General features: G+C 39.9%; 2 protein-coding genes across 9 annotated transcripts in view; one reads left to right on the top strand and one right to left on the bottom strand.

Annotated features, from left to right (window-relative positions):
• The first annotated feature begins 1153 nt into the window (after positions 1 to 1153).
• Positions 1154 to 25121, top strand: KBTBD2 (kelch repeat and BTB domain containing 2). The gene is made up of 4 exons (XM_060632853.3): positions 1154 to 1267; positions 12551 to 13061; positions 19879 to 20044; positions 22401 to 25121. The coding sequence occupies exons 2-4, from the start codon at positions 12892 to 12894 to the stop codon at positions 23934 to 23936; spliced, it is 1872 nt and encodes a 623-aa protein (XP_060488836.1). The 5' UTR covers positions 1154 to 1267; positions 12551 to 12891; the 3' UTR covers positions 23937 to 25121.
• The window catches only part of AVL9 (AVL9 cell migration associated), a 96571-nt gene continuing 90878 nt past the window's right edge, over positions 19876 to 25568 (bottom strand). For all 8 annotated transcript variants that reach the window (XR_014137302.1, XR_014137303.1, XR_014137304.1 and 5 more), the window contains one exon: positions 19876 to 23042. The gene's annotated coding sequence lies outside the window, so the exon portion shown is untranslated. The remainder of the gene's footprint in view (positions 23043 to 25568) is intronic.

The following is a 25568-nucleotide window of genomic DNA, read 5'->3' as shown; positions in this document are numbered from 1 at the left end:
GGGCCACAGCCATCTGCTGCTACAAAAGCTTCGCTTGTGAGGCTAGAAGGCGCTCCTTTGGAACTTGCGGGGGGCGGGGTAGCAGGTAGCCGCCGCATTGCAGCACAAACCTATCTGAAGTCTTCGTATGCGGCTGCCTCCCCAACCCCGCACCCTGTAAACTGCTTCCTCCCCAGAACTGTGGGCCCTTTCAGGTGTTGCTTTTAGGTTTTCCTTGGCCTTGAAAGACGGACACGAAGCCTCTCTTGATGAGATCGGGAAAACCGAACAAGCTCTGAAAGTGGAAGGCGCGTTTGGAGAGCAGGGTCTGAGACAAAGCCCACTCAGCCAGTCACCCAACGTCTCCCCTTCTTCCTATGGTCTGATGTCTAGCCCTCCTCATTCTCAATTCCCGATCCAGCCTACAAATTTCTGTGTTTCAAGGGGGGAAAAACAGCCTCCGGCATAAAACTTGGTGCTTTGGGGTCTGGATTTCCTAGCATTGAATTTCTCGGGCCTCTCCTTTCGAGAGGCTAAGCCTGAGCCCCAAGCCCGCGCTTCTAGGAAGCGACCACCGCCTGGTCGCGCACGCGCCCTCCGCGGGCTATCCGCTGACCTTCTCCGGGAAACCCCTCCAAAAGCACCTCCCCGTCACCTCGCACCGCCCCCTCCCTTCCTCCTCTTTCCGCTTCCTTTTTTGCGCCTGCGCGGACCCAATTGTTTTGGCTTTCCGGTGGGATCCAGCAAAGGAAAAGGGCGGGGGAAGCTAGGGGAAGGGCGCGGGAAAGGGGTGGGGGTCTCAAGAACCCGGGAAACTGCAAAACTGCCGCTTGTGCCGCTAGGCGGGCGCAAGCGGCGGGAGTTAAAACCTGGCGAAGGCTGGCCCGCCGTCCGCTGCCCGCGCGTTCCCGGGCCGCGGAAGGGGCCCGCGAAGGGGGCGAGCGCGCGCCGCAGGGGCGGGGCGGGAGCGGCGAGCCGGGCGTCTCGCGGCCCGGCGGCGCGGCTCCCGGGGGAGGAGTCTGGCGGTGGTCGGGCCCTAAGGAGCGTGCGGCGGCGCCCGCAGAGGACGCTGCTTTCCGCGCAGGACGGACCGACCGAGGGAGGGCGCGAGGGAAAGCCGGAAGGAAGACGAGGCGACGGCGCCAGCCTTCCTCGGGGGAGGCGGAGGCGAGACCCCGGCCCTGGCCGCGGCGGGAGGGCCACGCCCCCGCCGCCGCGCCCGAGGGGCCCAGTGTTTTCGGGGCCGCCGGCCGCACCGGATCCCGATCCCTGGGACCTGGGGACACGGGTGAGCAGGCGTCTTCAACGCCGGGCGGGAGATAGGGGCGGGCGGGGGGAGCCCGCCAAGACCTGTGGAGGAATTGGGGAAGGAGGGCAGCAGTGGGAGGGGGCTCGGCCCTTTGTGGCTCTGCCGGCGCGGGGAGGGGGGGTGCGGGGGGCGGCGGCGGCGGCATCTTTCAAACCCGAGACGCTTCCGCCGCGGTAGGGGGAGGGGCGCGGGCAGCCGGCGCCGCCCTCCGCACCCCGCGGCGGCCCCTCCGCAGCCGGGCCGGTGTGTGGGGCTGGGGTGTGCGGGTGCGCCGCTCGCGGGGCCGTTTCCGGCCCCGGCCTCGGGGCGCCTCGCGGCCGCGGGGCTCCCAGGCGGCTCCCTGGCCCCGGCTGGCGCCCGCCTTTGCCAAAATAAAACCGTTTCCCTTAATGCCTCGCGACGTGTTCGCGAGGTGGTGGGCCGGAGAAGGGCAAGCCCTTCCTTGCATTTTTTTTCTTCCCAGTATATCTGAAGTAAGCAGGAGATGTGTAAATTAGCAGAGGTCCCATTATGATCTAACGATTTTAAAAAGAAAGCAGAAGCTGCCCTTTGAAACAAAATTGTGTACGTGTTTACTTTAGACTGTGAAATCGTTAACTTATTTGAACTCGACCACCTCCCTCTCCCTATGAATTGACAAACCGTGAAGTAGAAGAATATCCTTTGATTTGATTTGGAGCAGTTATTCCGGAGTTAACGTCTTTTGTATTCTAGTTTAGCAATCTAAGATCTCCTTTTACAGCGACCTTAAAGGGAGAGGAGTACATACTCCATGGGCTACAGATCCCTAGAATTGTCCGCTACCACTATGGTCCTTTCAAGTGAAAATAGAAGAAGAACCCAAATGTAAAATTAACTTTAAAAGGGCACGTTTGTATGCAGTATTTATCTTCTAGATCACTTAGCCTTATAAAAATGTAGGGTACAGGACTGGTCACGTGTTGTTTATACATGAATCTGTACGTCTGGCTCACTGAACATTCAGGCATCCAGAAACAAAACCCTATCAGTAATGTGGTCTGACCAAAATTACATTTTCTGTTATTGAAGCAACTAATTACCGGGGTGGTTTGTTTCTTCTCTTTTTGTTTTTTCCTTCCCTCTGAGTTGTGAATTTTTGCCTGAATTTGAGTATTCAAATCTCTTGGGTTGTGAGTGACTTAGTTAACCTTTGGTAACGTTTTTTCAGGAGGACTTTTTTTTTTCTGACCTGAAATAAATTGAAGAATCAAACTAGGCCGTTATTTTCTAGTTTTGGCCGTGTGATATTTGGTATTCTTCTCATCTGGTTGGTGACTAACGTTAAGCGTATTCTTCACACTTTGATCTTTTGTTCTACTGCTTGTTGAAAACCCTTTACATTGGGCCCTGAAATTCTCAAGAAGTTGTCTGTTGATCAGCTATACAGGACTGTAGCATTTCTGTTGTGCATGCTTTATCTTCCCACTCTGACACCTAGTGCTAATTTCTCTACGCGGAGTTTTGTAGGAAGGAGTTTTAAGTACAGTAACTTCTCCCCTTTTTGTTTGCTCTCATAGGAAGCGTTACCATAAATAAGATCTGTTAGCTTTAGTTATTCATGGGGCCTCTAAGGAGGTGGGTTGGAATAGCGGGTCATAGTGCTTAAGTCCACACAATTCTATAGATTCTCTTTCTCCTGGTTAATGGAAATGATGAACTGTTTCGTAGATTTTAAACATTGAACGTTGAATTCCTAGAAATTTGAATGCAGTCTGAAAAGCCAAGAGATTTTACACATTTATTTAGACAAGAGTTGTTTTTCTCATTGCCCACTTTTCTAAGGCCAGGAAAAAGGATTTGTCTTACTGTCCTAAAATATATGAATGAAAATATCAGAGTTCTTCATTATATATCAGCTTTATCGTTTTCACTTTTGTGCAGTTTGAATACAGCAAGTAACATTTAACTCAGTATAAAAAATGACAGGTTGATTGCAAGTAATTTTTTAAATATTTGAAGATTACTCCTGGTTCCTTTGCCCGGAATTTGCAGTACCTAGATTGTTCTCAGTGTGGGAGGAGAAGGGATTGTTGTGGAAGATTTGGAGAAAATATAATTTAATGAGAGAAGCTTTTAAAATTGTTCACTTTCTTTGCTCTACTTCCACACCTCTGACAAGTGGTGACATGGCGGTGGCTTCCATGGTAGGCAGAGGATTCTAAGTATTCCTCAGTTTATTTTTTGGGATATAAACTGAGAAACTTCAGTAGTCATAATCATAAACTGGCTGTGCCCTTAGTGACCTTATGAGTATGTTTGACTGTCTGGGAAATATTTTCTTCTGCTGTGATTGAAAAGATTTTTGACTTGATGGAAAGTGAAATCCTAGTGAAAAAGTTAAGGTCAGTTTTTCTTTAGCCTGTATTTCTCCAGCTTTCATCAGTCACTATGTAGAGCTGAGAGGAAAAATCGAAAAATGATATCCAAAGTACAAGGACATACTATACTCATATGATTATTCTATCACAGGTAGCATCTCCTTTGTGTTCTCGTTTAATATTTTGTTGTTCTTGTTTAATTTTTAAACAGTGAAGTAACTTACTAATCGTAATGTAGTATATAGGAGCTTATACTTGTGATCTGAATTTACTTAGGGTGCTGAGCATAATTGACTTGGTGGAGTCCTGTAGTCTTTTCATTGTGGTTGGAAAGGAATAGACCTGAGCTCTTAATTTGGTTAGAATAGGGGAAGCTATACTGAAATTTATCAAACTTTATAAAGTCTTTAAAAGGCAAGGTATTTTTTTTAATTGATGTTTGTCACGCCTCCAAAAAATACTGTTTGTGTAGTGGTTGACAATCAGTCTAAAGACCAAGCGGTCTTCCAAATATTCTCAACTGTCAGGATGGTTTTGTTAACTTGAAAGCAAGCTTCTTGGCACCAATCTTTTTTGTCCTCCCTGAGGAGAAATCTATTGCCTCATTGATACGAACAAAGTTTTGTTTTGTGACTGGTGCTTCCTGGTTCTCCTTTAGTTTTTTTGCACTGGCATCGGCCCTTTCAAGATTAGTCTTTGTTGAGCCAGTTTGTTCTGTGATTTGTACCATCAAAACACTCCCTAAATCTTTGAATGAATGTTTTTTAAGATCCCTTTCACCCCTGGTAAAAAGAGAACCGTGTTTGAGTACTGAGACTTTGTAATTGGGACGCCTGGACCTGTATAGGTGTGGAGATTCAGGAGTTGGGAAAGTGCCACAAAAAGCCTGGCCAGTGACTGCATTAATAATATAACTGCAGGTTTGTGTGGTAGGGTTCTGTGTCAAGCATCATCCGAAGATCTTTATGAAATTAATTTATTCAGCTCACTGAAAAGAGATTTGTTTTTATCTTCCATTTTACCAATTAGCATATTGTGGCACGGAAAGTAAATAACTTACAAAAGGTCACACAACTAGTTGAAGAATTGGGCTTTCACAGCTCCACAGTTCATGCTCTTAATTTTTTGGCAATACTTGACATTCAGAATGCCTTGGATCCTTTCCAAGAAGTCTTCAATCTTTTGTATTGGCATTTGTGGCATTGGAAGATGCAGCACCATCTAAGTTAAAAATATAAAACTGGAAAGTGCTTCATACATGATCTATAGTTCACTGCCCTTCCTCTCTATCATTATTTCATCCTTTATGTATTTTCTGTGTAGTCCTTGTTGGCAACCTCCTTCCATCTTTTAATTTCATTTAACATACACAGCTCACTTAATTGCTAATCAATCTCATTTTCACCTGCAGCAGGTATTTAATCCTTTATTCTTTCCTTTATCTTCTCGGTTTTGCCTGGTTAGCGTTGGAAAATGCTCTATTTGTGTTTCTTAGCTACTCAGTGGAAGGGTACTGCAAATGACACACCTGTGGGGTTGAAAACTAGGTTTCAGGGTGAAATTTGATACCTCCTCTCCCCCTAATAGAACCCTTAGCCATCAACCTCTGAAATCTTTTGAGTGTTTGGAGTTAACTTTTAAAATTTCAATATTTCAAGCCTTTCTCCAATTAATCTTGGTTTCTGTTCCTTTAAAGTCAATGTTCAGAATCTATACAATATAAATTGCTACTATTTCTTTCCAGTTTATTTATTTTGAGAGCGTAAGCAGGGGAGGAGCAGACAAGCAAGGGAGGGGCAGACGGCGGGGGTGGGGGGGGGCACAGAGGATCCAAAGTGGGCTCTGTGCTGACAGCACATATTGGAGGATGTGTGGCTCAAACTCACTCACTGTGAGATCATGACTTGAGCAGAAGTACTGAGCCACCCAGGCGCCCCTATTGTTACTGTTATCTCTTTAATTGTCATTATTACAGTGTGTACTTTGTGTAGGTTTTCTTTATAGATACATTTTGGGGCATATGTTGGCTTTTGGAGCCTCATGACTTAACCACCTTTTTTGTAGTACTGTTATTTTTTTAGGAAAATGAAGTGAGGATTTCAGACAACTAGATTAAACTTCTGGAGTACGAGTAATTTTAAAGTTGGATTTTCTATATTTCTGATTTAATGATGAAAGTGTAAAACAGGTTGGCTCTATGAAGATTTATTTTATAGTCATGTTGATTATTTGAGGAAAATCTGTTGAAATAATTTCTCATGAGGAGTTTCACATTTTTAAATAGAATTGTGTATATTAATATGGATTGCTGACTGATTTAATCCTGATGATCATGGAATAGCAGTGCTTGTTCCTTTTGAAACTATTTTGTGTGGTGGAATCCACTCAAAGTACCTTGGAAGCTTGGGTAGCCTAGAGAAAAAATGTATTAGAATCAAAACTTTTGCTTTTCTTTTTCTCTCTCAGTCACAATATAAATTTCCTACTTTTATAGGAAGTCCTTAGATTTAAGAATAAGTTGGACTTTGTCCCCTGATTTTGCAGAAAGTCCATGGGTAGAGAGTAGAAGAAAAGATCTCCTCCTGTACGTGGCATTCTAACATTATTCATTGTTGTTGTTCTCTGCTGTCAGGTAGATCACTGAAAAACGTTGAAATGAACCCATAAGTTAGGAAAAGAATTTAGAGGGGTGCCTGGGTGGTTCATTTGGTTAAGCGTTTGACTTTGGTTCAGGTCATGATCTTGCAGTTCGTGAGTTCGAGCCCTGCATCGGGTTCTGTGCTGACAGCTTGGAGCCTGGAGCCTCTTCAGATTCTGTGTGTGTGTGTGTGTGTGTGTGTGTGTGTGTGTGTGTGTGTGTGTGTGCGTGCGCGCGCGCGCGCGCGCGCACGTGTGTGTGCCCTTCCCCTGATTGCACTCTGTGTCTGTCTCTCTCAAAAGTAGACATTTAGGGGCGCCTGGGTGGCTCAGTCGGTTAAGCATCCGACTTCAGCTTAGGTCACGATCTCGCGGTCTGTGAGTTCGAGCCCAGCGTCGGGCTCTGGGCTGATGGCTCAGAGCCTGGAGCCTGCTTCCGATTCTGTGTCTCCCTCTCTCTCTGCCCCTCCCCCGTTCATGCTCTGTCTCAAAAATAAACGTTAAAAAAAAAATTTTTTTTTTAAAAATAGACATTTAAAGAAAATGTTAGAATATCCATAGTTTTTATGTCAAAGTACAGTGCACTTTAGTACATTCTGAATTTTTTTTATATCGTGTTTGTACAACTCCCATTTCTTACTCTCGTCATTTTTCGCTGTGGGATATTTCTTATGACTAGCTTTCAAACATAGGACTTTAAATTTTTTTTTTTTTTACGTTTATTTTTGAGAGACAGAGGGAGACAGAGCACAAGTGGGGGAGGGGCAGAGAGAAGGAGACACAGAATCCGAAGCAGGCTCCAGGCTCTGAGCTGTCAGCACAGAGCCTGATGCGGGGCTCGAACTCATGGACCGCGAGATCGTGACCTGAGCCCAAGTCAGGTGCTCAACCGACTGAGCCACCCAGGCGCCCCTCAAATATAGGACTTTAAAATATATCTCTTTACACAAAAATTATCTTGTATACATATTGTTTCTCAACTGCGTGTAGTTATTGTAGTTGATAAAATAGAAAATAAGTGATTTTGACTATATAGTTCTCACTGTGTTTTTTTCCTAGCAGATTATCTTGTAGACGAATGTACTTTATTTTTTATTTTTTTAATTTTTTTAAGTATTTATTTTTGAGAGAGCGAGAGCAAGGGAATGAGCAGGGGAGAGAGGGGTACAGAGTATCCAAAGCAGGCTCTATGCTGACAGGAGCACGCCTTATGCAGGGCTGGAAGTCTGGAACCATGAGATCGTGACCTGAGCTGAAGTCTCTTGCTTAACCAACTGAGCCACTCAGGTGCCCCTTGTTTGTTTTTAACCTTAATAAAGAGTACTCACACTGCATAAAAGAGAAAGTGTTTCAGAAATCCACTGAACCTGGGGAAAAGCAGGCGGGGAAAGCAGGTGTGTGTTAGGGAACAGATGTTAAAATATTTTCAATGAAGAGAAAGTGGAACATATACAGGTTAGATTACGAATTACATTTAATTCAACTTTTAAGCATTTAAGGTGTATGTTTTTCCCGTTATTGTGATGTAAAGGGAAGACCTTCTAGGAGATAACAACCTGAGTTATGTATTTTAATCACTGATTCTTAATATTTGATCAAGAAGCAGTCTGAAGCAGAGATTGGTACATGTGGTCTGCAGCCTGTTTTTGGAAATGAGTTTTATTGGAATAAAGTATGCCCATTTGTTTACATGCTGTCTTTTGCCACTTTGACACTACAAAAACACAGCTAAGCATTTGGGACAGAGGCTTTATAACTTACAAAGCCTCTGAAATATTTTGTCTTTGTGATAAGAGAAAGTAGTATACCCTTTAAAAGTTTTTTTTTTTCAAATTAGATAATCATTGCATATGTTAATAAACAGAAAGATTGAAAAAAGTCTTCACTAAGTTTTTTCCTCTTTCTGCAACATGAACCACTGTTAGTAGTGGAATCAAATGCCAACTACCTCCTTTGCTCATTTTACTTGTATTACAGTTTTTCTTATGGTAAAGAATAAAATTTCTTGTATTATCAGAAGTTTTGAAATGAAAGATCAAGACAGGTGGATTTTAAGAAAAGCGTTTCTTATACGCGGCTTGCTTTACCCATTTGCACCTTTTTAGCTTTTGTCTGCAATAACTGGTCTTTAAAACACCATTTTTTAAAATGATAATCATGGTTTTGGCTGTAATCTATAGTAAGAATAAATGCATATGGTATTTTGGAACTCTAGTGGTTGGCAACCCTCAGTCTGAGTACTTCTAGTACAATGACCAGCACTTAATAAATACTCAGTAAACATTTGTTGAGTTAAATTTAAGTAGCCATTGATTTGTGATAGAAAAATAATTCCCTGATACCTGGGAATTACTCGGTCTGTGGGTAACTAACTGCTAACTTCTTCAGATAACAAGATGTGTGACTTACTTTGAAGCTAATTTTAGGTATGACATAGAATGATACATGACACAATATATTTATTAAAAAGAAAATTCATAAAATATGTTAAATCACTGGTGAAATTAAGTAATACAATACAGGCTTTGTGAAATATTTTTAGGATATTGATTTCAAGTATTGTTTCTACGAGAAAAGGATTCTGTAAATATTCATGTTACGGGCGTTTGAAGGTTGTTGGTTGGTCATCTTAAACTTTGCAACTTTTCACATTTTTACATATTTTCACATATTTAAAGTCTCTGGTCTCAGAGAAGTTTTATTTTGAATTGTATTAGATACAGGTGTTCAAATTATTACACTTATTTAATATGATATCTAAATAACTTTTTCTGCCTATTTTACTTTATTTTTTAAAACATTTACTTATTTATTTATTTTGAGAGAGCACAAGCGAGCAGGTGAGGGGCAGAGAGTGGGAGGGAGAAAATCCCAAGCAGGCTCCGTGCTGCCAGTGCAGAGCCCAGCTTAGGACCCAAACTCAACAAAACCGTGAGATCATGATCTGAGCTACATCGAGTTGGGTACTTAACTGATTGAGTCACCTAGGTACCTCTTTTTTCTGCCTATTTTAATATTAAGATATCCTAAATAAAAAATGCCCTATCAGGAAGAAAATGTACTCCAGATTACAAAGTAAGGTGTGGGGACTAGGGGTGTATAATGCAGCCATACTGAGGCTTACATAAAGCTGGCTCATGGTGTAATTTTCTAAAAGCATCTTCAGTTGTTTTACTGTGGCATCATGCGTATGATTAAAAAAAAAATTACATCTAGTAAGAGACTTAACAAATCAGACCTAAAAAAGTCCTTTCAAAAAATCAAGTCACTACAAAAAAATCAAGTCATAATATGAAGTTAAAGAAATGACCAGAGTAAGTCTAGTCTGTACAGCTAGCCTGCAAGGAATTCTGGGGTCTAGCAGTGGGATCCAAATCCATCCTGGCCCAGACTGCCAGTTCTTGTCACCTGATTTAAATATGGATGAGGATGATTTTGGATCTTGCAGCTATGGTTAGGACTTTCAGTTTATCAATGCATGCATTTCTGTAAGATAAATTTCTAGAGGTAGAATTGATAGATTGGGGTAGTCAGCATTTACAATGCCAAATACTATGCTTTCTGTAATAGTTCACTTGCAGTTCTGAAATTCAGAAAGCTCTTAAAATCAAGTTTTAAGAAAAACTAGCAGAACTCAACCTGAAGTAACACCAGGCTATTTATAGTATTATTTTCACACTGTTCATATTTCCCACAGTAAAGATAGTAGTGTGTTCAATTATGGAGTGTTGTGCCAGACTCCTTGAGAGAGTCTTGTAATACATGATACATGTACCACGTTATCTCTATAAAACCTGAAAAATTCTAAATTCCAGAACATATCTAGCCCTAAGAGGTTTTTTTTTTTTAAATTTTTTTTAATGTTTATTTATTTTTGAGAGCAAGAGAATGCGTGCAGGAGAGGGGCAAAGAGGGAGACACAGAATCCACAGTAGGCTCCAGGCTCTGAGCTGTCAGCGTAGAGCCCAGTGCAGGGCTTGAACCCAAGAACCGCGAGATCATGACCTGAGCTGAAGACAGATGCTTAACCGACTGAGCCACCCAGGTGCCTCTCTAGCCCTAAGAGTTTTGAATAAGAGCTTGTAGGTATGACTTGACCTACACTTCTGTGTAAGAATGCTCATTTTCTCCATACCCTCACTGGGCCTTGCATTATTGATATGTGAAAATAGCCAGTGATTTTAGGTATTACTAGCTTTAGAGGTTATAGTAGTAGAACTTAGATTTATAGTGTAACTTTCAAATCTGGAAGAGCAAAGTCGTTACCTTAAATGACCCAAAGTCTCTCTCTGCCTTTGCACCTGTTTTAGTTACGTTCAGAGTTAAGTTGGCTGGAAATTTGACAGTGTATATCAAGTTAGCAGTTCGTGTAATAGTATAGTTTGGCAGGAAGTACAATGTGATCTTCTCTTTGACATATGGGAGATACTTTGTGAGAAAAAGTGTTAGTGGTTCCAATCACGGTATTATTTATAGGTTTCATGTCAATAGTACTTGATTTTTCTCATTATGGGAACTAAGAGTCATCTAATTAGAAAAGAAGTGATAGTTTTAGCTATTTAGTAATTCTGTGTGGGTTTTATCTCTTCTTTTCCTGATTTGTAATTCCTTTGCCAAAGTTAAATTTTAATTCAGTTGGAATTTCTTTTGATGAATGGTATGCAATAGGACTAAAATGTAGAGGTTTTTTTCCCCCCTCTTTCAAGTGGTTAGCCAGTTGTTCCAACATTATTTGTTGAAATAAGCCAGTTTTCCTATTTTAAAATGCCAGTGTTTAGCATATCTAATTTCTTATATTTACTTGGGTTTATTTTAGATTTTTAATACATTTTACTATTGACAAGAGTCACAAGGAAAAACTTGCCTTCCGTTCCCCTCAAATATCTTGGCAACTGCTGTGCATTCTTCCGGATGAATTTTCTGCAAATAGGATTTAGGTTGGATTTGTATTAAATTTATACATTTTGGAGAACGTTCATATTCGTATAATATAGAGTCTTCCATGTAGGAACACATGTCTCTTTATCATGTTTGGTTTCAAAAAGGGTTTTTTGTACCCCCCCCCCCCCCCGGAAAATTCTATATTTTTAAATAAAAGATTTCTAGGAAGGAACCACCACTGGACAAAGAGATATACTCCCTATGCTACCCTTACTGAACTGAACTACAGATTTAAAAAGTATATAGTTTTGGGGTGCCTGGGTGGCTCAGTCAAGTGTCGGACTCTTGGTTTTGGCTCAGATTATGATCTCACACTTTTGTGAGTTTGAGTCCCATAACGGGCAGCTTGGTGCCTGCTTGGGATATTCTCTCTCTCTCTCTCTCTCTCTCCCTCCCTCCCTCCCTCCCTCCCTCTGCCTCTCCCCTGCTCATGCTGTCTCTCTCAAAATAAATAAATAAACTTAAAATACACACGTATATATATATGTATGTGTGTATATATATATATGTGTATATATATATATATTTTGGAAATTAACAAATGGAATGTTTACCATATAGTTGATTTATATTAAATATAAAGCGTTTGTAAGTATATTTAGAATATATTTCCCAAAATGAGATTCTCCACGCAAGAGAAAGGGTTTCGTTTTGTTTTCTTTTTCTCTTAAATTATGGTCATGTATTGCCACTAAACAAATAACTAGTGTATTTGGCTTTGTTGGTAATTCTTTATTTTTAAGTAACTTTAAAATATATGCTTATTGATATGCTGCTTACTTTCTAGGATGTTTGTATTTTGTAGAGAAGACAAAAAGTTAATTTAAGAGTATAAATATTATTTTTTCCCAGTCTTTTTAATTTTAAATGTAATAGACTTTAAATATCCCTTTTCTCAAGGGGGCCCTGGGTGGCTCAGTTGGTTGAGCATCCAACTCTTGATTTTAGCTCAGGTCATAATCCCAGGGTCATGGGATCAAGCCCTGTGTTGGGCGTCGCACTGAGGATGGAACCTGCTTGAAATTCATTCTCTCCCTCTCTCCCTCCCCCTCCCTCTTTCTCCCTCTTTCTCTCTCTTTCGCTCTCCCTCTTTCTCTTTTTTGCTTTCTCTCTGCCCCCTCCCTGCTTGTGCTCCTGTGTGCAGTCTCTCTCTCTGAAAAAAAAAAAAAAAAAAACATCAACAAGAAATGTACCTTTTGTCATGTTTCGTTTTTATGGTAATGTTTGAAGTTGAACTTTGAATAAATATAATTTATATTTAAATCTGCTATTTTAAGCATTGTATTCTAAAAATGTACTGGCCTACATACTCTAACTGAACTTTTTTTTTTTTTTTTTTTTTTAGTTTCTCCAGAGGATCCACAAAACATAGGATGTCACCACAAAATCTACCTCGTGTGTTACTCTCTTTAACTCATGAGCTGCACAACAATTGTAAATTTGAGCAAGACGTCTGCAGACTGTTGGAAAACTGAAGAACCTAATTAACACAGGATGACCTAGGAGTGATTCTAAGCCTATAACAAGAAACTATTCATTAGTGAATGTGTCAGTCTTGATTCTGAATGCTACAGATAACAGCAAGCAGAGTTTCTCCTTTCTTTATTTCTGAAGCATTCACTTGACCTTCCATCAGTAAGACTGACTTTTCCAATCTGTTCCGGGAGATATTAATGGAATACAGTCATGTCCACTCAAGACGAGAGGCAGATCAATACTGAATATGCTGTGTCCTTGTTGGAACAGTTAAAACTGTTTTATGAACAGCAGTTGTTTACTGACATAGTGTTAATTGTTGAGGGCACTGAATTCCCTTGTCATAAGATGGTTCTTGCAACATGTAGCTCTTATTTTAGGTAAGTACTTAAATCTTGCTTGGCTTGTAATTTCAAATGTAGAATGTTAGCTTATTTTAATGTTTTAATGGGAATTCTTTTAAACGTTTCAGTTAAAAAAAAATGACATCTTAATGTTTTGCTTAAACTTTCTATTCCAATGGCATGGTGCTTGCCAAATCACTTCCTTGCATGTTTAAGTAAAGGACAGGAAAAAGAAGTTTTTGCAAAGGTTTAAATGCAAGAAATTTGTTGAAATTAACTCCGGTAAAGTTTTCATTGTGGGGAGGCAAAAAGATTCAGAATGCTGTTTTGCCATTAAAAGATAAAGAAAAATGAGGGGCGCCTGGGTGGCTCAGTCAGTTAAGTGTCCTACTTTAGCTCAGGTCATGATCTCAACAGTCCGTGAGTTCGAGCCCCGGATCGGGCTCTGTGCTGTCAGTTTGGGGCCTGGAGCTTGCTTCAGATTCTGTGTCTCTCTCTGGCCCTCCCCCACTCACGCTCTGTCTCTATCAAAAAATGAATAAACGTTAAAAAAATTTTTAAAAAGAAATGAATAATTTTTATTTACTGTTGAGATTTTAAAATATTCAGAAAAGAGTAGTCAGGGGCGCCTGGGTTAAGTTAAGGTCAATTAAGGGTCTGACTTCAGCTCAGGTCACGATCTCACACTCTGTGAGTTCAAGCCCCACGTCGGGCTCTGTGCTACAGCTCAGAGCCTGGAGCCTGCTTCGGATTCTGTGTCTCCCTCTCTCTCTGCCCTCTGCTCATGCTCTGTCTCTCTCACTCTCAAAAATGAATAAATGTTAAAAAAAAAATTAAAAAAAAAAAAACGAAAAGAGTAGTCCGTCATTGATGTAAGAGTTGTAGTAGGCTGAACGATAACTTTTCGAGGATAATTGTTGCTGTTTAGGTGTGTTAAGGACTTTATTTCCTTTGCAAAAATGTGTTTTTCTCACTCTTAGTTTACTATTATCATTTATGATCTCCATTTAGCCTTACCAGACTCCTTGCCAGATTTAAATATTTAGTAATTAATACTATTGTTCTCTATGCATCAAAATTTAGAAGCTGATTTATTTGTAATAGCAAGTAAATAAAGCTTAACTTTTCATTTTTATGATCTTCTGCAACTTTTAACCTTTTTAGTAGGTTTCTCTTTATTGTGTGTTTTGTGAGAAGAATGGAAGCAAAGTCATAGAAATTCTTTTATTTGTGTTTTGCCCTTAGGTTGAATTTTTACTTAATATTTGAAAGGGACAGGGTCAATAAAGATGAGTTAAATGTGGACCAGTATAATACTACCACAAATATTAGTAGTCATAAGTGGGGATCAGCTGTGAAAGTTAATTTCTGCTGTTCTTTAGTGTCAGCTATAGACAGGGCAGGTTTAATGTTGACTTTGTAAGGTTAACATACTTGAAGGTGTAGAAACTTCACATTTTTTTAATGTTTATTTATTTTGAGAGAGAGGGAAAATACCAAGCAGGCTCCACACTGCCAGTGCAAAGCCCAATGCAAGGTTTGATCTCACGAATTGTGAGATCATGACAGCTGAAATCAAGAGTTGGACTTCACCGATAGCCACCCAGGCGCCTCAGAACTTTACATTTCTTAATGTAGCACATCTCCTGATGATTCCCGAAGTTAAGGCCCAATGCTATTTATCTTTCCTGTGCCTGCGATTGTTTCAGGTTAAGCTGTGGATTTTTCATGCAATTTCAGACATTGATTTTCTTAGAAAGCTTAGCATATTTGCAAGCAGTGATTCTAAAACTTGGTTGATCATCAGAATCCTCAAGTGCTTCTACAAATAGAGGTTCTTGGATTTCAAACCTAGAAATTCTGATTCAGTGAGTCAGGGTTAGAGTTCAGGAATTTTTACATATTTAAAAACTTACTAAATGATTGTGATGGTCAGTGTTTTTTTTTCAGATCTGTTGGCTTAGTAGATGGTGTTAGAAATTTGAAGTTACAGATTCAGTCAATACCGAGAGTTATTAGCTGTCCCGTTTTAATGGCCATTAATTATAAATTGATTATCCATTATTAGAAAGAGTTTTATGCCTTAGTTGTGGATTTTCAGATTGATATTTTTAATCATAGAATAGAATCTTTTGTAAAGGTAATGACCTTAGCAGTCATCTAGTCTGATTTTTAAATCTGTGCAGAAATTCCATCATCTATAATACTCTCTGTATGGTCATCATCTTGATCAGGAAGTAAACTTGCGTTTTTGTAGATGTCTTCCCTTTTTTTTTTTTCCTTTCTCGTTAAGTTTATTTGTGATTGTATAGGTAACACACTGTTCTTTAAATTCTCTAGTCATGAGGCTGTTTATCTTTAACTAAGTGGGTTAGAATTGATTTTCCTGAAGACCAGGAGACTTAAATCTTTCAATAATGTTAGTCTTTAATTTTTTTTTAAATGTTTTTATTTATTTTTGAGACAGAACACGCGCGCATGAGAGGGGGAGGGGCAGAGAGAGAGGGAGACCCAGAATCCGAAGCAGGCTCCAGGTTCTGAGCTGTCAGTACAGAGCCCGACACGGGGCTCGAATTCACAGACCATGAGATAATGACCTGAGCTGAAGTCGGACACTCAACCGACTGAGCCACCCAGGCGCCCCTCAATAATGTTACAGTCTTAAAGACAACACAGTCTTCTTAAGGCTACTGTTATTTCCTTTTCAATGGCCAGTTCCCTTTTTTAGCATCCTTGGTCTTGTGAGAAAATATATTCTCTCTAAAGCAAATCAGATAATAAGTAGTAGAATTAAGTAGAAGTAATTATAAGTAGGAGGAATAGTCTGATACATATTTGTGATTAAAGCCACACATCTTTAAAATCCTGTGTCTGGGCTGCTTTTATAATCCCCAAGATGAAAACAGTCTTTTATATTTCTTCCTCCCATATATACCTTTCCTCTGGAGTGGGTAGATTATCCTATATTTCCACAATAATAATTTGATCTTTTCCCAAGTGTTCTTCAGTTGGATTCTTTCAGGTTCGTTGATTTTAGTATATCTTTATGTATAATACTAGTCAGTAGAAATTTACTATTGGAAATTCTTCCTTTTGGGTTACATACATCTTTCCTTGTAGTTTAAGTTACCAGTTACATCCCACCAAGAATCAGTAGAACCTCTGAAACAGTACGTCTTAGTAACATTTACAGTTCATTTTAGACCCCAAATGAGAGATTAACTTGAGAATTACTCAGCACCTCTTCCACTGTGGTACTTTTCCATATTTCATATATAATATGTAATTCAGTATTTACTCTTTCTTAAAAACGTTTAAAATTTTCATGTGGCGCCTGGGTAACTCAGTCGGTTAAGCTTACTCTTGGTTTCAGTTCTGGTCATGATCTCACTGTTTGTGAGATTGAGCCCCATGTCCGGCTCTGCAGTGATAGCCTGAGACTGCTTGAGATTCTCTCTCCCTGCTTCACCCCTGCTTGAGTGCTGTCTCTCAATCAATCAATCAATCAATAAACAAACAAACTTTAAAAAAGAAAATTTTTATAATCAGGTTGGCTAGGCTTCTATCTTTGGTCTTCAGCAAGCTTAGCTCCTTCACAGATGTCCATATTTCTGGTGTTATAAAACCATGATGTAGAAATAGCCAGTCTCAATGTTGTCTGTATAGTCAGCTGTTCTCTTGCCCTCTCTCTTTTCCAAAATTACTGCCTTCTGCTGGAATAGACATATAAACCACCTGATCCCTAGTCTTCCATTTTTACTCAGAGCTCTTACAGTTCTTTTTCAGGTTTCTTTTGGTTATCTCCCATTCTCATGTCAAACAGGTGAAGCCAGCTAGTTATAGGTGTTTTTAGGGGTGCCTGGGTGGCTGAGTCAATTGAACATCCCACTCTTGACTGTGGCTCAGGCTGTGATCTCATGGATCATGGGATTGAGCCACATGTTGGGCTCTGCACCAGCAGTGTAGAGCCTGCTTGTAATTCTCTCCCTCTCTCTGCCTTTCTTTCTCTCTCTCAAAATAAGTAAACATTAAATATATATATATATATGTGTGTGTGTATGTTTTTAAAGAGTTTGTTGTCATGTCTTGGATATTTTCTAAGAACACTTCCTCTTCTCCCGTACTCAGGTTTATTTATGCTCATCCTGTACTTTTGAGGAGGATGTCCTTAGCTACCCTGATTGGTTTTGTTTGTGCCACTCTTCCTCTCCTTCACTGCCTGAAGTTTAGCTGCTGTCCTTCCTCCTCATTCTGAGCTATACCATGAGAGCAATTAGGTAGTCACCAGTGACTTTGTGGTCCTTGATTCTAGTTTTTGACACCCCACCTCTCTTGTCCTAAAAAGCATGGTACTGGACTGATTTCTCTGATGAATCTTTTCTTGACCTTGTGTCATTCTTTTTTCTTTTTTTATCCTGATTGAACTTTACCTCAGGTTGGTCATTGGGATTCTGGATGCATTTTTCTTTTGAGTTTTTTAGTCACCCTCAGATACCTTATTCATCTTTAACACATGTCACTTTGTAGAGAATTCACAGCCCACCAATTTTTTTGTGTGCATTTTTAGAGAGAGAGCTTGCACAAGCAGGGGAGAGGGGCAGAGAGAGAGAGAGAGAGAGAGTCTTAAGCAGGCTCCATGCTCCATGTAGAGCCCAACATGGGGCTCAGTCTCACGACTTTGAGATCATGACCTGAGCTGAACTCAAGAGTTGGACGCTTAACCGACTGAACCACCATGCACCCCCACTGCTTACTGTATTAATTCCTGATCTTCCCCAGAGTTTCATTAATATTAAATACTTAACTGATTATTGTATTATTTCCATTTGACTCAATTGCCCTTACCTTAAATCCAAAATTTAACTCCCCCTTTTCCCAGGATTAACTTAACTTACAATTCTGTGATCTTAAAATTTTTCTCTCAGTGGCTAGCAGTTATTTTTTTAGGCAATTATTTGAAAATAAGTAGCTTTATTTCCCTATCTACTTCCTATTCTATTCCTTTCCCTATGTTCAGAAAAATCACCAGAACTTGATTCATTGTGATAGCTTTTGTATCCTTTTCTGCCACCCTGGGTCAGGTTCTTCTTACTCCTCATCTCGATTATTGCAGTAGACTCATAGCCCATTTGCCTGTCTCTACCCTTTGGCCACTTGAGGTCTGTCACTAGAGTATTCATTCTACAATACATTTTATTATGCTGATAAATTCATGCACAAAACCCTTCAGTGTTCTCACTATAAGAAAAATCTCAGACTCCTATGTCTCCATTTTTTATTTTGGAGAAAGAGTGTGAGCCAGGGAGAGGGGTAGGAGAGAGAGAATCTTAAGCAGGTTTCACGCTCAGCACAGAGTCTGATGCAGTCCTAGATCCCACGACCCTAGGATCATGTCTGAGCTGAAATCAAGAGTCAGGAATCTCAACCTACTGAGCCACCCAGGCACGCCCCTCCTAGGCCTCTAAAAGCCCTCTGTGATCTGACTGCCACTCATTTTTCCAGTTTGCTTTCCAGTCTCCTGCATGAACCCTTATGTTCAGCCATGCCCCTGGAAAAAACAGTTATGTTCTGCCCTCACTGTTTTATCCATTGTTGAAGGCCTTCCTCATCTTGTCCTTCAGGGGCCCAAGCTAGTGCTGTTGTCATCCCACTTTTGATCACCACAGACTTTTCTCTTTTATGCATACGGTAATACTCTTTGCATTGTTTTTTCATCTCTCACCTACGTTTGGGTGTTATGTTTTGTATTCTCTACAACACTGATTGCCTTTTGGCATTGTTTCCTGTGTATAATAGATTTTTTTCTTTTTTTTTTTTTTCTATAATTTATTTATTGTTTATAATTTACATCCAAGTTAGTTTGCACATGGTGCAACAATGATTTCAGGAGTAGATTCCTTAAGCCCCTTACCATTTAGCCCATCCCCCCTCCCACAACCCCTCTAGCAACCCTCTGTTTGCTCTCTTAAATATAAAGGGTCTCTTATGTTTTGTCTCCCTCCCTGTTTTTATATTATTTTTGCTTTCCTTCCCTTATCTTCATCTGTTTTGTATCTTAAAGTCCTCATATGAGTGAAGTCATATGATACTTGTCTTTCTCTGATTTCACTTAGCATAATACTCTCTAGTTCTATCCATGTAGTTGCAAATGGCAAGATTTCATTCTTTTTGATTGCCGAGTTATACTTCATTGTATATATTGTATATAATAGGTTTTTAGGAAATTGTCCCATATAGTTTTAGGAAATCAATTTGAGTAAATCACATTTTTAACAGCTTTATTGAGATACAATTTACATACCATAAAATCCCCCTATTTTAAGGGTATAATTAAATGCATTTTAGTGTATTTATAGAGATGCACAACCATTTCTACAATCTAACTTGAAACATTGCACTCACCTTGTGCCCATTTACAATGACTCACCATTCTTACCCATAGCCCTAGGTAACTACTAATTCCCTTTTGTCTCTGCATTTATTTGGGGGAGGGATATTTCATATAAATGGAATCATACAATATATGGTCTTTTGTATCTGGTTTCTTTCATTGAGCACGTATTTGAGGTTCATCTGTGTTATAATACATATCAATACTCCCTTTTTATTACTGAGTAGTATTCCATTGTATGAATATGAAGAATGAGTTTGATGTTTCCACTCAGATGGTGGAATAGTTATATCTTTGGCACTGAATTATTATGCTTTTCTCTTGTGTCCCTGAAAAGCTTTCCTTATAATGTGTCCATAGGCAAATACCCTAAATAAACATCCCATGTTATCTAGTTGTCCTTCTTAGGTCTACGCTGGTTTTACACTAAACCCATCAGCTTTGTTTCTCATTCTGATGTAGGGCCATGTTCATGAGTGGACTCAGTGAAAGCAAACAGACACACGTGCACCTGAGGAATGTGGATGCAGCCACCTTACAGATAATAATAGCATACGCATACACGGGTAACTTGGCAATAAATGACAGCACTGTCGAACAGCTTTATGAAACCGCTTGCTTCCTGCAGGTAAGTGGTTTTTCCTCTGTTATGTACATAAACTGGTTTATTTTGTCAAGAAACATTGTTTCATCAGTGATGTCTTCCATTGATGTAATTTTCTTATTGCAGATTTTAGAAGGTAAGTTTTCTCTTTATTTTTTATTTATTTATTTTTGAGACAGAGACAGAGCATGAATGGGGGAGGGTCAGAGAGAGAGGGAGACACAGGATCGGAAGCAGGCTCCAGGCTCTGAGCCGTCAGCACAGAGCCCGACGTGGGGCTCGAATTCACGGACCGTGAGATCATGACCCGAGCCGAAGTCGGATGCTCAACTGACCGAGCCACCCAGGCGCCCCAAGTTTTCTCTTTTTAAAGCATATAAGGGAGCTCCGCCTGGCTGGCTCAGTAGGAAGTGCAGATGGCTCTTGATCCTGGGATTCTGGGTTTGGGCCCCATGTTGGGTGTAGAGATTACTTAAATAAAACTTTTAAAAAATGTGTAAGGGGAAAAATAATAGGATTTGATTAGCCAATAAACTTTAGTTTTATGATGGGAACTTAATTAAAAAGATGGGTGAAAATTTCATACTGGTTTCATATTTTGCCTGGTTTACCTGAGAATTTAGATTTTAAGTAGAAGTAATTTTTAGAAGTGTTTATTAAATTTAAATGCCCTTTTTTTATTTTTGTAAAGCCTTAGAAAAGTAGGTACTTCATAAGTATGTGCTGAATGAGTATGAGTGACACTGAACATCAACATGGGTGAAATTCTGGGAACCAGAGTATAGTCCATGTCTTATGTAGCTTTCTTCCTTTTTTTATTCTGTACTCTTTTTTTCCTTAGAAAATTGTGCATTGTCCCACTGTACCTACATCTCTGGGGAAACTGAAGCCATAGTAGCTTCGTGGTGCCTTTTTTTTTTTTTTTTAAGTTTATTTCTTTTGAAAGAGGGAGAAAGTGTGAGCAAGGGAGGGTCAGAGAGAGAGAGAGAGAGAGGAAAGAGCAAGAATCCCAAGTGGGCTCTGCACCAACAGTGTGGAGCCTGATGTGGGGCTTGAACCCATGAACCGTGAGATCATGACCTGAGCCAAAGTCGGACACTCAACTGACTAAGCCACCCAGGGCGCCCACTGGTGCTTTAGAATCAAGGGCATTCATAACCTAGATCCAAACATGAAAGGGGGAAATGTTATAATATGTCCACTGTCTTTCTGTAGTTTGTAAGTTTTCAATACCTTTTTTAAAGCCAGGAATTTAAAAAATACGAATTTCAGAATACTTTATTACTGGAGGTAGGAACACTGTTCCTAACTTTTTCCCTAACATGTTAGTGAACTCATATGCATATGCTCACGAAATGAAAAACAGGACTCTTGTCTCTTTTACTGGGTTGCCCTGACAGGCCTGGGATGGGGCATTTTGTGACACCAACATGATCTTCATTATTAGACACAGGGAGTGGTAGTGTTTTTATATGCCACATACTGTTTTATCTAGGTTATGTATAATGTTTTAGATATATATCCTGCTTTATCTATATAGATGACATATAGATATCATCTAATCCTTACTGTGATCGTTGGTAAGGATCTCCCCATTGTATACAAGAGGAAGCTGAAGCTTGGAGAAGTAAAGCTCCCTAATACTATACAAGTACTGACCATCCAATCTTAGCAACCTGACTTCTCAGTCTAAGCTGCTTCTAGTTACCGTGCTGTGTGAATAGGTATAGTAGGTACCAGTTCTGATTCAGCCAAGATCTACTTCTCTTCCTTAAGAAAAAACAAATCTGAGAAACAGAATGGCTAAGGTGGGTCATTTAAATGTAGGTAATTTACAACGGCACATGAATGTGCTTATTGTACCTTTGGTTATGTTACCTCTCTAGATAAGAAAGGCAAATAGGTACTTAGTCATTGTGCGTGATTTTCTTGTTTTATAAATGACTATCTTGTCCATGTTGAGAAAACTAGATTCTGGTTCCTCAGTAATAACCATTTATGATGATAAATGATAATCATTTATGTACTATGATATATTTACATTGTTTTCCCTTTGGTTTTCTCAATCGTGTATTTTTTAAAGCCTAAACAATTATGCAGAAATTTTCCTTTCCTGTAAGGCTATTTTAAGAGCCTTTTTAATGTTACATTATTAGCTCTTAAATAGGGCACTTAAGTAGGCCACTGGACAAGAAGAAATACAAAACTATGCATAATCTTATAATTCTATTATTACTGGAAGGCATTATCTCTTAGCCCAAACATACATATCTAAAAACAAACTGTAGTATAGGGATCTGATTAATACACTTGTGTTTTACAATAAAAGTAAAATTTGTCTGTCCTGTCTTTATCAACATTTTGTTTCCTCCCATTTTAGGTAGAAGATGTATTACAGCGTTGTCGAGAATACTTAATTAAGAAAATCAATGCAGAGAATTGTGTGCGATTGTTGAGTTTTGCTGATCTGTTCAGTTGTGAAGAATTAAAGCAAAGTGCTAAAAGAATGGTAGAGCACAAGTTCACTGCTGTGTATCACCAGGAAGCATTCATGCAGCTGTCACATGACCTACTGATAGACATCCTCAGTAGTGACAATTTAAATGTTGAAAAGGAGGAGACAGTTCGCGAAGCTGCTATGCTGTGGCTAGAGTACAACACAGAATCACGATCCCAGTATTTGTCTTCAGTTCTTAGCCAAATCAGAATTGATGCACTTTCAGAAGTAACGCAGAGAGCTTGGTTCCAAGGCCTCCCACCCAATGACAAGTCTGTAGTGGTTCAAGGTCTGTATAAGTCTATGCCCAAGTTTTTCAAACCAAGACTTGGAATGACTAAAGAGGAGATGATGATTTTCATTGAGGCATCTTCAGAAAATCCTTGTAGTCTTTACTCTTCTGTCTGTTACAGCCCCCAAGCAGAAAAAGTTTACAAGCTGTGCAGCCCACCAGCTGATTTGCAGAAGGTTGGGACTGTTGTAACTCCTGATAATGACATCTATATAGCCGGTGGTCAAGTTCCTCTGAAAAACACAAAAACAAATCACAGTAAAACAAGCAAACTTCAGACTGCCTTCAGAACTGTGAATTGCTTTTATTGGTTTGATGCACAGCAAAATACCTGGTTTCCAAAGACCCCAATGCTTTTTGTCCGCATAAAGCCATCTTTGGTTTGCTGTGAAGGCTATATCTATGCAATTGGAGGAGACAGTGTAGGTGGAGAACTTAATCGGAGGACCGTGGAACGATACGATACTGAGAAGGATGAGTGGACAATGGTAAGCCCTTTGCCTTGTGCTTGGCAGTGGAGCGCAGCAGTTGTGGTTCATGACTGCATTTATGTGATGACACTGAACCTCATGTACTGTTATTTTCCAAGGTCTGATTCATGGGTGGAAATGGCCATGAGACAGACTACCAGGTCTTTTGCTTCAGCTGCAGCTTTTGGTGATAAAATTTTCTATATTGGAGGGTTGCACATTGCTACCAATTCTGGCATAAGACTCCCCTCTGGCACTGTCGATGGGTCTTCAGTAACTGTGGAAATTTACGATGTGAATAAAAACGAGTGGAAAATGGCAGCCAACATCCCTGCTAAGAGGTACTCAGACCCCTGCGTTAGAGCTGTTGTGATCTCAAATTCTCTTTGTGTGTTCATGCGAGAAACCCACTTAAATGAGAGAGCTAAATACGTCACCTACCAGTATGATCTGGAACTTGACCGGTGGTCTCTGCGGCAACATATATCTGAACGTGTACTGTGGGACTTAGGGAGAGATTTCCGGTGCACTGTGGGGAAACTTTATCCATCCTGCCTTGAAGAATCTCCATGGAAACCACCAACTTACCTTTTTTCACCGGATGGGACAGAGGAGTTTGAACTGGATGGAGAAATGGTTGCACTACCACCTGTATAGTTGGGGAGTTTAGGGAGTGCACGCCTGATTTATGTGCTTTGTCATTTTCTTTGCTAAACAAGAGAGGCTATGAAAGGACTAAATATGAGTACATAAAAATCTATCTTTGATAAATTTTATTTTTATGCCCTACTTAATATTTGCATCAGTATAATATATATCAGTGAGTCTTACAGAAAGATATGCTTCCATAATATGAAATAGATTATCCAATAATTGAGAAAGTTTTACATGTATCATGAGCGCATAAGAATCTGGATTATCTAACATCGTTAGCCCTGTGTTATGTACAGTTCAAAAAGTTCACTTATTAAAGTAGTTTCCTGTTCCTAGTGTGGTATATCACAGATTGTGCTGAGGTTATTTTTAGTATATGTATTTCATTCCCGTGCTTCTGTTCTGAAGTCCTGAAATACAGCTGTTTTTTCAGTGTAATTAATTCAGCTGCACTTAACACTAGTGTCCATGTTGGTATAGAAGTGTTGTCTAAATCCTATACTCTAGTTGAGGAAGATCTTCCATTTCACGGTATTGCACAGGGAGAGCTATGACTGCAGGATCAGTCTAACTATACTATTAGGTGCATGTACTCTCTTTTCACTAACTTATACTTGTCTATCTAGAACACAGGTCTTCCAATCAGCTGGTCATTTACCAGGTGTGGACTTAAGTTGCTGGGCTTGCAATAAGAATTGCTAGTCCCTTGTTGTGCGGGTCTGTGTGGAGCTTTAATCAATAAATGCCTCCACTCTCTGTATTACATTAACATTGGCTCATGCGTATAACTACCTGCTGCTGTTGTATTTCTCCATCTTAAAGATTTAGAGTGGGTTAACCAGGTCATTACATCTTAATTTAATAACAAGCATTACTGTAGAGTGATTGTGTATAGATATCCATTAGCTGTCAGGGTGTGTTTTTTTTTAACCTGTCGTGTGTGGGGGGGTGGGGTAGGATTAGAAAGGTGAACTGTTCAGGAATTCTCTGCACTAGCTGCAGGAGAGCAGACAACTAGTGCTGCTCTGGCATTAATCCCAGGAACCACTAGCAGTAGCGGGGGCGCCGCCAACCTAACATGAGCACAGGTGCTTCATGACGACATCACTAGCATGTTCAACTGCATCATGTTCTGGCACTGTATTTTGAATGACATTAATTTATTAAATAAATTGTATATATACGATATCTCTTGTGATGGCAACGGTGTGCTTTTAATTTTACTGGGGCAGTTTAACTTGTTACAAGTGTTTTTTTTTTTTTTCCCCCCAGAATTCTGACACACACACACACACACACACACATTTGGCTTTCCTTTATTGTCTGATTTGAACCTTACTGTATCAGCATCAACTTTAGAGACACAGAGCCAAGGCTTTAACCCTGGTCCCAGATTAGGATCATCTGGAGTACTTTTAAATTCAAGAGCCTCATCCCAAACAAAACAAACCACAATTTCTGGTGGGTGGACTCAAGGACCCAAGCAACAGTGTCTTTCAAAGCACTACAGGTGATTCGGGCAGTCACATCGAGAAAGAACCCTTGGTTTAGGCCTTAAATGAGGATCTCATTCTGGATTGCCAGTCTTCCTACAGCACATTGCCAATCAGGTTTACGAACTTTAACTGCCTCTCA

The sequence above is a fragment of the Panthera onca genome, chromosome A2 (genome assembly GCF_046562875.1).
Source record: "Panthera onca isolate mPanOnc1 chromosome A2, mPanOnc1 haplotype 2, whole genome shotgun sequence".
Taxonomy (NCBI): domain Eukaryota; kingdom Metazoa; phylum Chordata; class Mammalia; order Carnivora; family Felidae; genus Panthera; species Panthera onca.
Note: the sequence above shows the minus strand (reverse complement) of the source record. Positions and strands in the feature narration are given on the sequence as shown.

Bases quoted from the DNA above. Each gene is read 5' to 3' on its own strand.
- KBTBD2 (XM_060632853.3), top strand. From the start codon at position 12,892: ATGTCCACTCAAGACGAGAGGCAGATCAATACTGAATATGCTGTGTCC. The intron at 13,062-19,878 runs GTAAGTACTTAA...ATTCTGATGTAG, and splicing joins ACATGTAGCTCTTATTTTAG to GGCCATGTTCATGAGTGGAC. The intron at 20,045-22,400 runs GTAAGTGGTTTT...CTCCCATTTTAG, and splicing joins AAACCGCTTGCTTCCTGCAG to GTAGAAGATGTATTACAGCG.